The sequence below is a fragment of the Rhinolophus hipposideros genome (assembly GCF_964194185.1).
Source record: "Rhinolophus hipposideros genome assembly, chromosome: 6".
NCBI classification, from domain to species: Eukaryota; Metazoa; Chordata; class Mammalia; order Chiroptera; family Rhinolophidae; genus Rhinolophus; species Rhinolophus hipposideros.
Genome location: NC_138052.1, coordinates 91,339,425 through 91,356,081, shown reverse-complemented (window position 1 = coordinate 91,356,081; position 16,657 = coordinate 91,339,425). Strand labels below are relative to the sequence as shown.

Here is a 16,657-nt window from a genome sequence, read left to right as displayed (position 1 = left end):
AACTAAGCTGGATGAGAAATGGTGGCACAAGGTAGAGACACTCTTCGCAGCTTAGCAGTAAGGGTCAAGGGACAAGCACATCCTACTAGCTTCCTGGAGGTCAACGGACTACTAAGGCATCTAGAACTTTTTTAGCACCCCTGGGAGCAGCAGCTTTGGCGTCCTAGAGAGGTGGTTAGAAATGCAGACTCTCAGCCCTACCCCAGCCCCACTGAATCAGGCTCTACATTTATCAGGTGATTCATCAGCATCAGACAAGACTTTGAGAAGTGGCTTGTCTAACAGCCAGACTTAATTCCGCATTCCTCACCTCACCACCACATACATACATCCTCCTTGAGTATAGTTTTTGGTATGCTTCTTAGGTGGTGTCAACAGAATTATTGATTTAAAAAAAATAATCTTGGGGTCAAAAGATTTGATTTTTCACAGTTGGTTCTTTACATGTGGTAAAGCAAAAGGGAAGTGGGGTTAGTTTTTCTTGCACATACAAAAGACACAGAGATCTCTACTTTGACTGGTGCCAGATAAAGGTTTTGAACAAAATGAAGTAAGTGGTCAGTGCCTTTGACAAGCCCTATATTATTAGTTTTGTCCCTTTTCATAATCACAATGTCATTTCTGTTTTCTACACATAGCTTAAATGTGCAGTGTTGGCTTCCCTGCATTTGAATATAAGCCCCCATAGGGCAGGGGCCTGTTGGTGTTCTTTATTCTTGTTGACTGAATGCATGACGTTGTTTACTATTTGCTGAATGAATGAAGTTGGACAAATCCACTCAGGATTCACACCCAGGTCTGTTTTCTTCCAAAGTTCATAATCTTTTTTTTTTTTTTTTAAGATTTTATTGGGGAAGGGGAACAGGACTTTATTGGGGAACAGTGGGTACTTCCAGGACTTTTTTCCAAGTCAAGTCGTTGTCCTTTCAATCTTAGTTGTGGAGGGTGCCGTTCAGCTTCAAGTTGTTGTCCTTTCAGCCTTAGTTGTGAAGGGCGCAGCTCAGCTCCAGGTCCAGTTGCCGTTGCTAGTCGCAGTGGGTGCAGCCCACCATCCCTTGTGGGAGTCAAGGAATTGAACTGACAACCTTGTGGTTGAGAGCCTTCTGGCCCATGTGGGAATCAAACCGGCAGCCTTCGGAGTTAGGAGCACGGAGTTCCAACTGCCTGAGCCACCGGGCCAGCCCTCATCATCTTTTTAGAGCATTCATTGTAGAGAAATGGGACTCTGCTTTTGATGAGTTGTACTTTGCCAGGCTACCTGTAGCTCCTTTTATATTTTCAGAAGATTAAATTTAATTTTAAATATTTTTTTAAATAATTTTTTGTGGTTTTTTTTTTTTTTTTTTTTTTTTACTTCATCTTCCCACTGAGTCATCCTTCTTTCAAGAACTTTCTCTTTTCAACACGTCTAGAACAGTTAGACTCTGAGGTTCTTTAGAATCTCAGAGTCATTATCAACACATGTCAGTTCTTGCCGTTACATCTCCAGATTCTTTCACTGCTTTTCTAAGCTCCTGGCCCTGCCTTGGAGTCTGCATTTATCATCTTTGGATTACATAGCCTTCTAGCTAGTTCCCTGCGAGTTCTCGCCTCTGAAATCCATCTTTTATGTTGGTGCCAGAGTTCCACTTAAAATTGTACATTGTATCAGAAAAGATACTTTTGGGGCAGTTACAATCTCCAAGTTTCAGAGTCTGACACCGACAAGTTTTTTTTTTTTTCTTTCTCGCTATTTATACTACGTATTCATCACAGGATGTAGGGAAGTGGGAAAGGGGAAGAGGCTCTGCTTGTTACAGCCTCTCAGAAATCTCCTGGAAATTCCCACTCAAGATGTTCTTCTCTGATCACCTCAGAAACGGAAGAGAATGTGCCATATCAAAAACTGCTCAAAAAGCTTCCACTTGGATGTGACACATACTACTTCCACTTACATTTCATTGCCCAAAGCTGTCACGTGACCATGCTTCATTTTGTTAAGTGGTGGGGAAATGAAATGTACCACATGCCTGGAAAGAGAGCTGGAAATAATGGTTGAACATTAGTAATGCCCATCACATACATCATGTCACTTGCTCATTTTAAAGCTTCCAGAAGTTCTTCTTTGTCTTTATAACTATTTTCACACTTCTTAGAATGGAATAGAGTGGTCCAAAATCAACTTTTAACTGATCTCTGTGTCACCCCAGTCTTCTCAGTGTCACCGTATGCGCCTCTTCAGCTCGTGCCTTTCTTTGTACTTGCTGTTCCCTCTACCTCAGGGACCTTCCCCTGAGTCTCTCTGGGGAACTACCAGTATATTTAGATCTAGGTCAAAGATCAAAGATCATGGTCTCTGTGAAGACCTTGGTTACATAGCACAGAAACTGTCATATATTTTACTTTTTCTGGGTTGCAATGCCTTTTGAGGGCAGGTACAGAGATGAATTTTTTTAAAATTGATTTATTGAGGTATAGAGGTTTTATGTGCAAAAACCTCCACCTATTTGAAGTACCCAATTCAAGGAGTTTTGTAGATGAGTTGACCCTGTGGAACCAACACCACCATCATACTGAGCTTTTCTGTCACTCCCAAAAGTGGCCTCTTGCCCCTTTGCAGTCCATCCACCCCCACTCCCAGGCAACAACTGATCTGCTTTGTCTCTGTAGATCAGTTGGCATGGTTTAGTAGGGACTCATAGAGCATGTACCCTTTTGTGTCGGGCTTCTTTGACTCAGCAGACCAATATTGAGTTGGATCCATGTTTTACGTATCAGCTGTTTGTTGCTTTCTACTGCTGAGTAGTATTCCACTGTATGGACACTGCTTTTTAAAAAAATCCATTTACCTATTGTTGGACATTTGAATTGTCTCCAGATTGGGGCTATTACAAGTAAAGCTGCTATGAATATTTTTATACAAGCCTTTGTGTGAACATGTATTTTGATTTCTCTTGAATAAATACCTAGGAGCGAAATGTCTGCATCATATGGTAGGTATACATTTAATTATAAAAGAAATAGTTTTCCAAAATAGTTGTATCAGTCTACGTTGTCACCAGTAATGTGTGAGAGTTCCAGTTACTCCATATATTAGTGGTGCATTCTTCGGTGTTGTCAGTTTTTAAAATTTTAGCTATTGTAATACACAGTAGTATGTCAGTGTGTTGTTTTTTATTTTTAATTTTATTGGGGAACAGTATGTTTCTCCAGGGCCCATCAGCTCCAAGTCATTTTCCTTCAGTCTAGTTGTAGAGGGCGCAGCTCAGCTCCAAGTCCAGTCATCATTTTCAATCTTTAGTTGCAGGGGGCTCAGCCCACCATTCCATGAGGGAATTGAACGATAACCTTGTTGTTGAGAGCTCGTGCTCTAACCAACTGAGTCGTGCGGCCACCCCTCAGTGTGTCTTATCATGTCCCTGATAACTCAAAATGTTGAACATCTTTCCACGTGCTTATTATTCATTTATAGAACTTTTGTGAAATGTCTATTCAAAAATTTTCCCCATTAAAATTATTTCTCTTTCCGCTGTTGAGTTATAATAATTATTTATGTATTCTGGATACAAGATCCATGCCAGATATACTTATTATGAATAGTTCCTCCCATTCGGTGGCTTGTCTTTTCATTTCCTTATTGATATCTTTTGAAAAGCTAATGTTTTTATTTTGATCAAACCCAGTTTATCGACTTTTTCGTTTATGGCTTGTGCTTTTCTTATAATCTCAGAAATCTTCACATAGGCTAAAGTTGCAAAGATTACTCCTATGTTTTCTTCTTTTTTAGTATTTTTACATTCAGGTCAAGGATTCATTTTGAGTTAATTTGAAGGCCTGGTGTGAGGTAAGGATCTACTTTTAATCTTCTTTTCTATATGGCTGTACAGTTGTTCCCATACCATTTGTTGAAAAGACTTTCTTTTTCAATTAAATTTCTTTGGCACCTTCTTGAAAAATCAATTGATCATGTATGTTTGGGTCTTTTTGGTCCATTGATATACGTGTCTCTTCTTTCATCAATACCACATTGTCCTTATTACTATAACTTTATAGTCTGGAAATCAGGTAGTGTAAGTCCTCCAATTTTGTTGCTCTTTCAAAAATAGCTTATACTGCCCTAGGTCTTTTGACTTTACATATATATGGATTTGATTTGTTAATATTGTGTTAAGGAGAGTTGTGTTCATGTTCATGAGGGATATTGGTCTGTCATTTTCTTGTAATGTCTTTGTCTGGTTTGGTATCCGAGTAATACTAGCCTAATAAAATGAGTTGACCAGCATTCTCTCTTCTATTTCATGGGAGAGTCTGTGAATAATTGGTATTTCTTTTTAAATGTTTGAAAGAATTAATCAGTGAAGCCAACTGGCCCTTGAGTGTTCTTTGGGGAAGGTTTCTAACTACAAACTTAATTAATTATGACTTTCTTTGATACAGGGCTATTCAGATTTTTCTATTGCTTCTTGTGTCAGTTGTGTTAATTGGCATCTGTTATAAAATGTGTTCATAACTTGTAAATTATCAAACTTATTGGCATATAATTATACAGCAGATTCTGTGTCCTTTTAATATCTGTAGGTCTGTAGTGGTTTTCTCTTTTTCATATCTTATATTGGTAATTTGTCAATTCTATCATTTTATTTACCTTTTAAAAATGTCAAAGAACCAACTTTGGGTTTCATTGAATTTCTTTGTTGCTTGAATACTTTCTCCTTTATTTCTTCTCCTATATTTATTGTTTCCTACCTTTTACTTCAGGTTCAATTTCTCTTCTTTTCCCAGTTTCCTAAGACAGAGACTTAGGTAACTGACTTTAGACTTTTCTTCTCTTCTAATATAAACATTTAGAAATACGATTTCTTTGCACTAAGTTGTATACCATAAATTTGATATATCATTTTTATTATCATTCAGTTCAAAATATTTTCTAATTTTTCTGGTTTGTTCTTTGAGCCTTGGATTATTTGGAGTGTGTTGTTTAATTTCCAAATATTTGGGATTTTCCTAGATGGTTTATTATTGAGTTCCAATTTAATTTTCTGCAAGATTTCAGTCTTTTGAAATCTACTGAAATTTGGTCTGTGGTCCAGCATATGGTCTGTCTTGAACATACCATGTCCACTTGAAAAAATCTATACTCTGTAGTTGTTGGCTATCATCATATATATATATATATATATATATATATATATATACACACATATATACGTGTATGTATATATATATATGTATATATGTATATATATGATGAATATTGAGATATGCATATATATATATATATATCTCAATTATGTCAAGGTGGTTGATAGTATTGCTCAGATCTTTTGTTTCTTGGCAGACACAGAAGATATTGATATATGACATTGATAATGATACTTTCCACCTTGTTCTATCAATAATGAAGAGAAGAGTTAGTCTCCAACTATGTTTGAGAATTTATCTATTTCTTCCCTTAGTTTTTCAGTTTTGGCTTCGGATATTTTGAAGTCGTATTATTAAACCCACATATTTATAATATTTATAGTTTTCTGATATATTAACTTTTTGGTCTTTATTAAATGTTTCTTCCTATCTTAAAGTCTAGTTTATGTGCTATTAATATAGCCAGGCTGCCTTTCTTACGCTTATTGTTTGTGTGGTATATCTTTTTGTAGCCTTTTACTTTCAATCTCTCTGCCTTTTTATTTAAAGTGTGTATCTTGTAAACATCATGTAGTTGCCTTTTTCTTTTTTAAATCCAGTATGATAATATTTGCCATTTAATAGGCATGTTTAGTACCTTTTGTTTAAAGTAGTTGATATAGTTATAGTTAGGTCTGCCATTTTTCCATTTATTTTTTATCTGTCTCATCTGTTTTGTGTCCCTTTTCTTCTTTCTAGCCTTTATTTGTGTTAATCAAATTTTCTTTAGTGTTCTGTCTTAATTTTTTATTGGCTTCTAGTTATATCAGTCTGCATTATTTTTAGTGGTTACTTTAGTGATTACAATATACACCTTTCCCCCCATGTACTTAAAAGTAATATTGAATTACTTCAGATAAATCAAAATCATTTTTTAATTCAAAGTGCCTAGCATGGGATTTAATACAAAATGGGAGGTTAATAGATGCTTTTAAATGAGTAATAATCATAGGTGTTTATTTATGTTGTAAAAAAAATATAGAGAAATTATTCCAGAAAAAATATTGTTTTTGGGTTAATGACAGGCTAGTTAATGGTAAACCAGTTGAAATTTTAAGCATTATTGCATTTTTAGTAGATTTGAACTTATAAATCTTTTCCTTATAATTTCCATATTAAGTCAAGATTCTATATATCATTTTATTTTATTCCCATATGCTTGATATTTTTGGTGTAAAAATTAGTATAGACCTTTTCTTATCCTCAATTTTTGAAGTTTCAAAAATAATCTCATTTCCAAATTTTAGGTTGGGGGAGCAATCTTGCATCAATCAAGGAATTTTTAATGGTTTTGTGAACCTTTCAATTGTTAATTATCTTGGCCACTCCATCCACATGACATCCTCATTCAGTACATTGCACATTCTCTTGTATTTGCTCAGTTATTTACTGATGTGTAAAAGCCACACTGAAACACTGACTGTTTTTATGGTCTGTAGCAGACTACGGGATGGCATAGTTTGAATCCTTATTAGGTTCCAGAGTGGCAGAACCATTCTTAGGGGAGTCTACAAGTTTTGTCTGTTAGGGAAAGACCCACTACGGAGATTCTGAGTCTCTAGGAACCAACTCCTGCCAGAAGCAAGGCAGTTAGAGGCGGGGCAGAAGACAGGAATGCAACCATGAAGAAAAGGAGATGAAGCTCTGCTTAGACAAGGCACAAGACTCACACACATACAATTCTTACCCACCAAGAGAAAGCTTTCTTCTTATCTTATAAAACAGTTGCACATCCACTCTAATATTTCTGTTTAACTTAAAAGTTCATTTGGACACTTGTGAACTCCCTTTCTCTTTTGCCTTCTCAGCTGTCTCAAATAATTTAACATTTGAATTTCCTAAATCCGGGTTAGAAATGGCACCTTTAAGATCCCCGACTGTCGTATAGGAGTTTCTCAATATGAAATTCCAAGCATAAAGACTTTTGCACGAGAACTCTAGTTCTCTGTTATTCACAGGAAGCAGAATGTCTTCGTATCGTAGTGCATCATTACATTTTTTAATTGACTCTTCCTGCTACTGCCATATTGATGGCTAAAGTTGTTCTTCCCAGACATGAGTTCCTGGAAACTCACCCATGAATTTCCATGAATTTTGAAGCTGTATAGTATTGAGGTTTATAAGGAAAGCTTTCGAGATTGAATTCTGGAAATGTCACTTACTAACTGTGTACCTTATTTGTAAAAAGGAGTAATCATATTCGTTAGCTCATAGGGTTTGCAGTTTGTGTTACGCCCTTAGCACAATGCTTAGAACACAGGTGGGCCTCTGAAAATGCTGCTCATTATAATTTCTTATGATGGGATGACGATGGTGATGGTTATGATGGTGATGATGACTGGAAGGACGGTGGAGAAGGAGAGGAGGAAGAGAGGGAAGATGTATCAGTCTCTGCAACAGCAGTGGTGACAGCAGAGGGATTCAGCTTTCTGGCTGATAAAACTAAATGCCAACCTTCTCCCAGTATCCTCTCAGAGTCAGCTTAGGTGAACCCTGACTCTCACTAGAATTCTTCTTCTTCATACCTTCTTCTTCTGAGCTAACTGAAGATTCATCCCTCTCCATTATTCCTCGTTCCTGGTATTTAAAAGTTACTTTAAGAGGGATGGTCATAACTTACTCTTCCTTTTCATTTCCCCAGATCTACCTTCCCAGATCAAATCTCACCCCTTCCTTCCTTCCCAGGCTTACCCTTTCCAGATCAAGTCTGCTCAGGCTTGCCCCAGTGCCCAACTTACCATCCCTTCTCTAATATAGCGGGAGTTCTTTTTGCCTCCATGATGAATTAAGAAGGAAGGAAATAAATATTTATTAAGCTGATCCCACAGGTCAGGCACTGTGGTAGACACTAATTTAGACTTACGTAATTCTCTCAGGTCTTAATTTTACATACTGAGAAATCAAGAGTTGAGAGGAGTTACAAACTTGCTCAGGGTTACACTGCTAAGTGATCACGCACTCAACAGAAGTCTAACTCCAGAGCGCCACTTTCATCCCTAACCATGAGGGCTCAAGGCACCAGGAGAGGAAGGCAGCCAGGCTCTGCTGAGAAGGGGAGAAGTCATGAAGGCAAATGCCAGCCTCACAGTATGGTGGGGTGGGGGGTGGGCCTTGTCTGATGGGATCCTAAGGTGTTACTGCCAGAGCTCTCCCCGAAGGCAGCTCCCGGAGGTCTGAAAGGTCCAGGGACTTGAGATGGTCACTCCAGCCCTGCCCAGAGGGGAAAATCACAGACCACCAGAAACCAGGGGGATTAGTGTTTTTGGAAAGAGACACACAGCATTCTGAGTCAAGAATGTCATTCTTAACTTGGAGGTAAAGGGCCCATCCGGTTTTGAAAATCAGTTGTATATTTTTGGAACATGTATCACTTCCATGTCTTTCCCACGTGGTAACATTATTATAGTGTCAAATTTTCCATTCATATTGGGAAGAGACTGCAAAAGGGAACACTACAATAAAAGCCAATGTTGGCAGAATGGTGGATTAACTAAGATATGATCCATTTGGCCCTATACTAGCAAACTCAATTCCAAGGTCAATTAAGGACTGTGCAGCACTCTCAAACAATTCAACTGAACCAGGAGGGAAAGAGAGGTGGGGGCGGACTTGGCCATAAACCAGCCACATTCTAGTCAAGTTGGAACTCACAGTCATTCTCAAGAATTTACTTGAGTACTTCTCAAGTTTTTCCCTGTTGCTTCCTAGAAAATAGGAAGTTCCGGACATATACCAGTGGTCTATGGACCACCCAGACTCATACCCACTTTAAAAACCTTGTGATATTTGATGAGATTGACTGGTTTTGCTAAAAAGTTCAAACTAATGTGAGGTCTTTGAAAGACTGCAGGTACAGTCAACCCAAAGTGGTGGCATTTTAGAGCAAAACCAAGTAACCAGCTTGTATGTTGGGGGGAGGTCAGGTGATCTCTTAACAAGGAATGCATAAGTCTTGAAAGGAGATGTCAGCCTCCAAGGTAGACAAGAGCCTGTTTCTGAACTTTGATGCCCTTTGCTTATTTCTTTGTAAAAGCTGAGCCTTTAGGAATTCTGTTTTGGAAAGATAAAGGTATGTACAAACAGGTGTTCAAACCATCAAAACAATGTAGTCTTGAATAGAGACTTCAGATAGTTCAGTGTCAGAAGGTTCAAAGGAAAGAACATGTAGTCACTGCATTGACAGGAAGTTATTTCACTGAAAGAACGAAAAAATGTTATTATTAAAAAGTACTCAAAGACTTCATGTTACTTGGGAAAACAGAAGACATTGTACTTCTGCTATCTTTTGTGACTAGAAGATTCTGATGCTCAGTTTCCAGTTTATCTGGTCCTTCCATCTTGATCATTGCTCACCCCCACCCCCCAGTTGATGAGAACCCCAGCAGGGTGTCCTTCTTTTCAAGACTGGGTTGCAGAGAAAACAAATTCCCCATGGTAGAGATTATGATTCGGAAGACCTCAGATCTTGTTCCCAGACCTAACATTTGGAAAACATTGGGCAGAGACTCGTAAGGAGTCTCAGGGGAAATGAAGTGCAGGGATTTTCATGAGTGAAGAAGAAAATGATCCTGGGGAGCTGAAGAAAGAGAACAGTGATTTTACTGAATATACATGCTGGAAAATCACCGATGCAAATACACACTGGGAAAATGCCTGTGGACCTTACGTGGGCTGGTGAGCAAAGGGATGTCAAAGGCCCAGGGCACTTATGTTCAGCTTCGCTTTGTGGGGGAACTCCACGTAAGCTCCCTATTGGGGTGTCACAGCCTTTGGACCCACTGCCCAGGCCAGTTTGCTCAAGTAACACCTGTGCCAGGAATGGGGCCATCCTCAGAAATGATCTAGTCTTTCATCCTCTCATGACAACCTCTGTCTATCTTTTTACATTTTCCTCTCTTGATAACAGCTTTGTAGGATTACTCAGCCTATCTGTTTCTTCTAAATTTAGTCTTGCAGTTCGCCTTCACCTGTCCCCGCCTTCTAATGCCTGCCTCTACCTCAGGGTACCTCTGATGCCTCTTTCCTCTCTCATTCCCTTTTCTTTTCTCAGTTTCCTAATTTTAGCCTTCCAAGAGGACTGATCCAGATGATCTTTTGGTGCCATCCTCCAGCCCAGAGAAAGAGTTTTGTGCCAAGCTCTGGGTTGGCTCAGGTAGTTTTCTTCAACCTTTTCATGTGGCTGGGAAACAGGATCAGGTGATGAAAACCTGGCCACACCCCCACTTAACTGGGCTGAGAGGGCTCTGATGCAGTAGTGTATAGAAAACACCCGCTTCTTAGAATAACAGCTGGCAAACTAAGTCATGTCTTTTGAAAGGCACACAACTTTTGCAGACGTTTCCCAGGTAGACAGTCTCCCAAAGCTATTTGTGTGTGTATGTTTTTCATGGCATAGCACTTTGGATTGTGGAGGGATTTTTTTCTTTCTTTCTTTCTTCTTTTTTTTTTTTTTTTGGTAATAGTAGTGGTAGAAACACACTGCCTTGGCCAATCCCCTGTGATGACGGCGTTTTATTTGTAACAAGGTAGGTTAGAGGGATGATGTTCTGAGAGTGATGTCAAAAAATTGGTTGAGACCAAAGTTTTTGTGCTCTTAATACAGGCAGTTGCGACGAAGAAAATCTGCATAGATTGTTGTGGATTACGTGTGGGCAGCGTTTGTGAACTACAGAGTTCTCTGCATGGCCATGTTCACGGTGTCCAGCTGATATTATGGGGGCTCTGCTCAGGTACTGCAGCATCTCAGGTAGGAGAACAGTCACAGAGGTTCTGTGATTCTTCTGGGGCTTGTTTTGGGCAGGACAGACCTGTGGCATAAGCACATAGTCGTCTGAGGCTCATTCCAGGTGAATCGGAACAAGGGAGCATTTTTCTTTCCTCTCTCTCTCTCTCTCTCTCTCTCTCTCTCTCTCTCTCTCTCCCTCCCTCCCTCCTTCCCTCCCTCCGTCTCTCTCTCTCTCTCTCTCTCTCTCTCTCTCTCTCTCTCTCTCTCTCTCTCTCCTCTCTCTCTCTCTCTCTCTCTCATGTTTGGCAGCCCATCCAAGGCAGAGCTCTTCAAACTGAGACACGTGGACCTTGGGAGACAAAATGATTTTGAGAGTTATGCAAGCAGCTTGGAAAATTAAATAAAGGAATCAATTTCCAGATTCTCTGCTATATATATTCTTTCTTAGAATTGTTCTATCTGAAAATGGGCCCTGGGTCCAGGTTCTCGCTTCCCCTTCCACAATTGTCCTCCTACTTTTCAAAAGATAGGCATCCTGGTGCCCCATTCCTCTGCCCTCTTGCTTCCCCAGTGTTACTTCCCTGCTTTGCCCCAGAGTGTAAGCACTGCTTGTGGGGTGTGAATGTAGGTGTTGAGACTGGAAAGCGTTCTACCTCCTGGGCTACATAGTCAGGTGCTTTCTAACTTATTGCTTTCATCACAATTGAAGAAAGACTTATCAGCTGGTAGATCACCAAGATGATTCTGGATGCTTAATTCTGTATTGCTTTGGAATATAATCTGAGTGACATTTGTATAATAAATGCCTTCCATTCACAACTTCTTATTTTTGTGAATAAGGATTATTAGAATTTACAGGTTTAAAAATTAAAATGGAAGTAGGATTGTTGCTGAACCTGTTTCATTCTGGTAAGAAGTATTATTAATCTAGGGCTAAATAAACTAATTAAGAAACAAAAAAAGCCCCATTTATTCATTCCAAACTACATTTCCAATAAAATTTCACTCTTAATGTTTAATAATTGTGTATCAAGATTTAAATTTATTTATGCTTTTGATGGACTGTATACTACTAATCATAAGTATAAGCCAATCCAGGAGGAAAAAATTTTGTTTTTAAGACAGAGATTTGTGGTCATAGGAAATAAAAAATGTTCAATTTATATATATATATTTTTGTTGCAGAGAAGTATGATAGGGTGATCAATACAAGATTTTGAAGTATAAAATTATATTGCACTAGGATATATGTGTGGGAGTTAAGTGGAAATACAAATTCAAGAAAAAAATAATGTAAAATTCCCAACTGTTACAGAATTTGTATGAATCTATTTTAAACTAATGGTTGTGAAAATCAGATTGCTGAGGCATTGTGAGCTATTGGCCACATCTAAAATAATGCTGCCATAGTTTTATTCTATAGGACACCATTTACAGCATTCCAAAGTATACTTTTTTTTTTAACTATTTAAAGACATGAAATTTTTAAGTGTTAAATGAAAAAAAAAAGAAGAGTTGGTGTGCAGAGGTTTCTCAAAATTCTTATGGGAGTATGAGAATAGAATAGTCTGAAGGCTGCCACACTGGGGTGTCATGTGGGAGAAGGGATGTATATTGGACTCAAAAAGCCATGGTTCTGCCACGTATTAGGTCTGTGACTTTGTACAAAGTACTTAAACTGATCCAGTTTGTTTTTCCTGTACAATGGAAATAATACTTTTCTTAATATACAGTAGTGAAAACTAAGTGACTTGATGTGGGCAACACTCTTCGCAGAGAGCCCTCGATACGTGTATAACTAGGAATGTCAGTTTCTCTTCACTTCTCCCAAGGCTGTCATGGTTCCTCTCTCCATCGCCTTATTCTCCCTTCTCTTACTCCCTCACATATATTCAAAGTTAGCCTCATCTTACATCCCCTATTAAGTATATTTGATTCACATTCTAAAGGTCCCAAAATATCTTCTATAAGTCCATTCATTCAACAACTATCTATTGAGCACATACTATATTCCATGCACTATTATGATACCAGGGATATATTCGTGAATAAAGAAGACAAAATCCCTATTGTTGTAGAACTTATATGGTAACTAAGTGTATGGTGATGAAAATCCTTTGGCTTCTCCCAGTATAGCAGTGTCCTTTCAGTGTTAGTCAGTGTCCTTTCACATTGGGTAGTCCCACTGACTAATGGGAGACCAGTTAGGTTTCTGCATATTGATAGGTCCATCCATCTATCACCCATCCATCCATTCATCCATTATCATCCACCCATCCATCCATCCATCATGTACCCATCCATCCATCCATCATCCATCCATTCATCCATTATCATCCACCCATCCACCCATCCATCCATCATCCACCCATCCATCCATCCATCCTTTCATCACTCATCATCCACCCATTCACCCATCCATCCATCCATCCATCCATCCATCCATCCATCCAATCAAAATGTACTGAGAAACTCCTAGGTGTTAGTCCTATGATCCACAATCAGGCATTATCCCTTTAAAAGATGACCACAGAAACACTCTATTTTAATAATATCCCCCTTTGTGCAACCTTTATCATAATATGTGTGGAGATTAATTTCATCATGTATTTATCTTGGGGTTTAAATGCAAATATCTCTGGTTTTCTTTAAAATTTTCCCGTGTTCCCTATTTCTTTCAAATATTGAGTGCATTTTGAATGATTTAAAACAATTTGTGTGTTCCTACCAAAACAATAATTTGTTTTAATGGGACTTGCTTCTAGAATGCAACTAAAAAATATTTAAAATGATGGATTAGGGGATATGAAAAGATCTGGGCACTCAAAGTGATTCTGTTTCTGTTGATTTTGAAACTGTATCATGGAATGTTGCCCTACCACTTACTTGGGAAACTAGTCTCCCATAATTACACCATTGAGTTAGTTTATCCAGAAATTTAAAAATAGCTTGTAATACCAACATTCCCAATTTTTGTCTCTCTACCCAATTCTCATAGGTACAGGTCTTCAGAGAAGTCAAACTTTTAAATAATGAGGCATTTCAAATTTTTGAGCCAAAGAGAGCTTTTATCAAAGTATAGAGTTCTTTGAGTCAAAATAGTTTTTCTTTTTAAATTGAGATATAGTTCACAAAATACAGTTTACCATTTTGACTCTTTTAAAGATTATAATTCAGTGATTTTTAGTATAATCATAATGCTGCAGCCATCACCACTATCTAATTCCAGAACGTTGTCATCACCTCAAAAAGAAACCTGTAGCTCCCCATCCTCCCCTCCCCCAAACCCTTCACAATTACTAATCTATTTTCTGTCTGTATGGATTTGCCTATTCTGGACATTTCATATAATGGAATCATACAGTATGTGACTTCTTTTACTCAGTATAATATTTTCAAAGTTCATGTCTCAGGACTTCATTCCTTTTTATGGCCGAATCCATTGTAAGAATATAACACATTTTGTTATCTAGTCATCAGTTGATGGACATTTGGGTTGTTTCTACTTTTGGGCTGTTATGAATAATTCTCTTATGAATATTCATCTACAAGTTTATGTGTGAATATATATTATCAATTTTCTCAGTTATATACCTATTAGTGGAATTGCTGGTTCATATGATAATGCTCTGTTTAACTTTTTGAGGAACTGCCCAAGTATTTCCACAATGGTTGTACTATTTTACATAAACTATTTTATATATATTTGCTGTATGTGTGCAAAGTGTGTATTTCTATACTAGAGGGTTTCTTTCCTAGTTTCAAAAGTTAAACAACAACACCACGAGTGAATTTTAACCTGGATTTTAAGGGAAAAGATTAAATAGAGGAAAATTCCACGTAGGAAAATGAAGCAATATTTTTTCTACAAGCGTTTTTATATTTATAGCTATGTACCTTTTTTTGAAAATATATTTATGACACAAAGAATTTGAGAATATTTTATTTCTAAGAATAAAAATGGATATTCAGTTTAGACATCACTGAGGAAAGGTTATGTCAAAAAACTGTTGAAGTTTCCCCTTGGAAAATATTTCCATCACTAACTATGAATAATGAAAGTAATTACTTTCACCACTATAATCCATTAAGAGGTATATTTATATTTAACATATACAGACTTTAAATCCAGGACATAGAACCTCACTTATAAATGGGAGTCGTCTGGAAGAGAAGAGAAGACTGACAGAGTTTTTGTCAAGTGCCCAGACTGTGCAGTAAGCCATGTGTGTGGAGTTAGTAAGATGCTCTTTCAGGTGGAACAAACCCTTGGCCACAGATCCCTGGTGAGTGTCTCAGTGCGATCGCTTGCTTTTATTCAAAAATGTCTCCTAAGTGTTAGTTCTATAGGCATGAATTATATTAATGCTTCATGGGTCAAAAAACCAAACCGTTGCAGAAATCTGTGGATTATGCCTGGCATTTTGCTACTCACTTTGATTGTTAAACACCAATCCTTTCTTTGAATTTCACCCACATAATCACCCAATGGGAAGATGTTCATCAAAAGTCTGCAGATTCCTGCTCTCTGACTCACCAGGTTTGAATAACAAAAACTGTCCTCTATGTCCGGAGCAGCAAAGTCTGTCTACCTAAGAGAGTTAGGACAATGTACTTTATAAATGTGGTAGGCAGGAGAACGCCCTCCAAAGATGTGTGTCCTAATTTCTGGAACCTGTGAGTATCTTACAGGGCAAGGGGGCATTAATGGTTGCAGATGGAATTAAGATTGCTAGTCAGCTGACCTTTTGATGGGGAGACTATGGATTATCAGAGTTGGGCCCAGTGTAATCACAAGGGTCCTCAGAAGTGAAAGAAGGAGGCAGGAGAGTCAGTCAGAGAAGGGATGTGATGATGGAAGGAGAAGTCAGAGAAATGCAGCCAGGTAGAGACTCGACCCGCCATTGCTGATTTGAAGGTGGCAGAGAGCGTGTGCCAAGGACTGCAGGCAGACTTTAGAATCCAGAAAGGCAGGAGCCTGCTTCTCCCCTCGATACTCCAGAAGGAACGCAGCCCTGCCAACACCTGGATTTTCACCAGGGAGGCCCGTTTTGGACTTCTGATCTCCAGAACCATAAGAGAAAAAAAAACATTGTGTTGTTTTAAGAGACTGAGTTTGTGATGATGTGTTCCAGCAACAGTTGGAAACTAAGGTGAGATTGTTAGCAGGGATTGGAAAAGGTGTTGGGATGTAAGGCAGAGAAATGGTAAACAGTGAAAAATAGGAGAAGTTTTGTAGCTGATGAACATGTATTATGGGCAGTGAAGGAGGAGAGGGTGGTGAGAAGGGGATTGATGTAATTCAGAAATGCAGTCAAGTCTTATTTATTTGGAGTGGAGGTGGAGAGAACTGCAAAGTAATCCTAATTGTGAAGGGTTCTTTGAAGAAAAGGAAGAATTGTCTTATTTTTAAATACATACAGCAGCAGGAGGAAGGAGAGGAAGAGGGAAGGGACAGTGATGGCATTCAGACCTGACCTGAGCCAGGTCACCTCCATGCCACTCTGCTGGTGACCTTTTGAGCAGGTTACCAACATTTCGGAGTCAGTTTGCTCTTGTGTAAACTGTGGGAAAAACATGCCCTACGACAGTTTTAATGAGGCTGTATGTATGGAGGCCAACACTGCTATAAAATGTAACGTAGTCTCGTTTACAAATATCCAAAGTGGTAAGGACCCAATCAGCAAACAGTAGTTATAAATACTTTAATTTGTGGATTGCTATAGTGCTTATCAGTCTCTGAGCACAAGAGGAAGGAGTAGAGGGTGGAGA

The 16,657-nt window shown here is 38.4% G+C and overlaps 1 protein-coding gene across 1 annotated transcript in view; it reads left to right on the top strand.

Moving 5' to 3' along the window:
• COL4A4 (collagen type IV alpha 4 chain) overlaps positions 1-16,657 on the top strand; it is a 118,461-nt gene that overhangs the window by 2,631 nt on the left and 99,173 nt on the right. Inside the window, exons 3-4 of the mRNA XM_081052078.1 lie at positions 10,763-10,906; positions 15,005-15,171. Coding sequence (XP_080908204.1) covers positions 15,110-15,171 — 62 coding nt within the window. The 5' untranslated portion in view covers positions 10,763-10,906; positions 15,005-15,109. The remainder of the gene's footprint in view (positions 1-10,762; positions 10,907-15,004; positions 15,172-16,657) is intronic.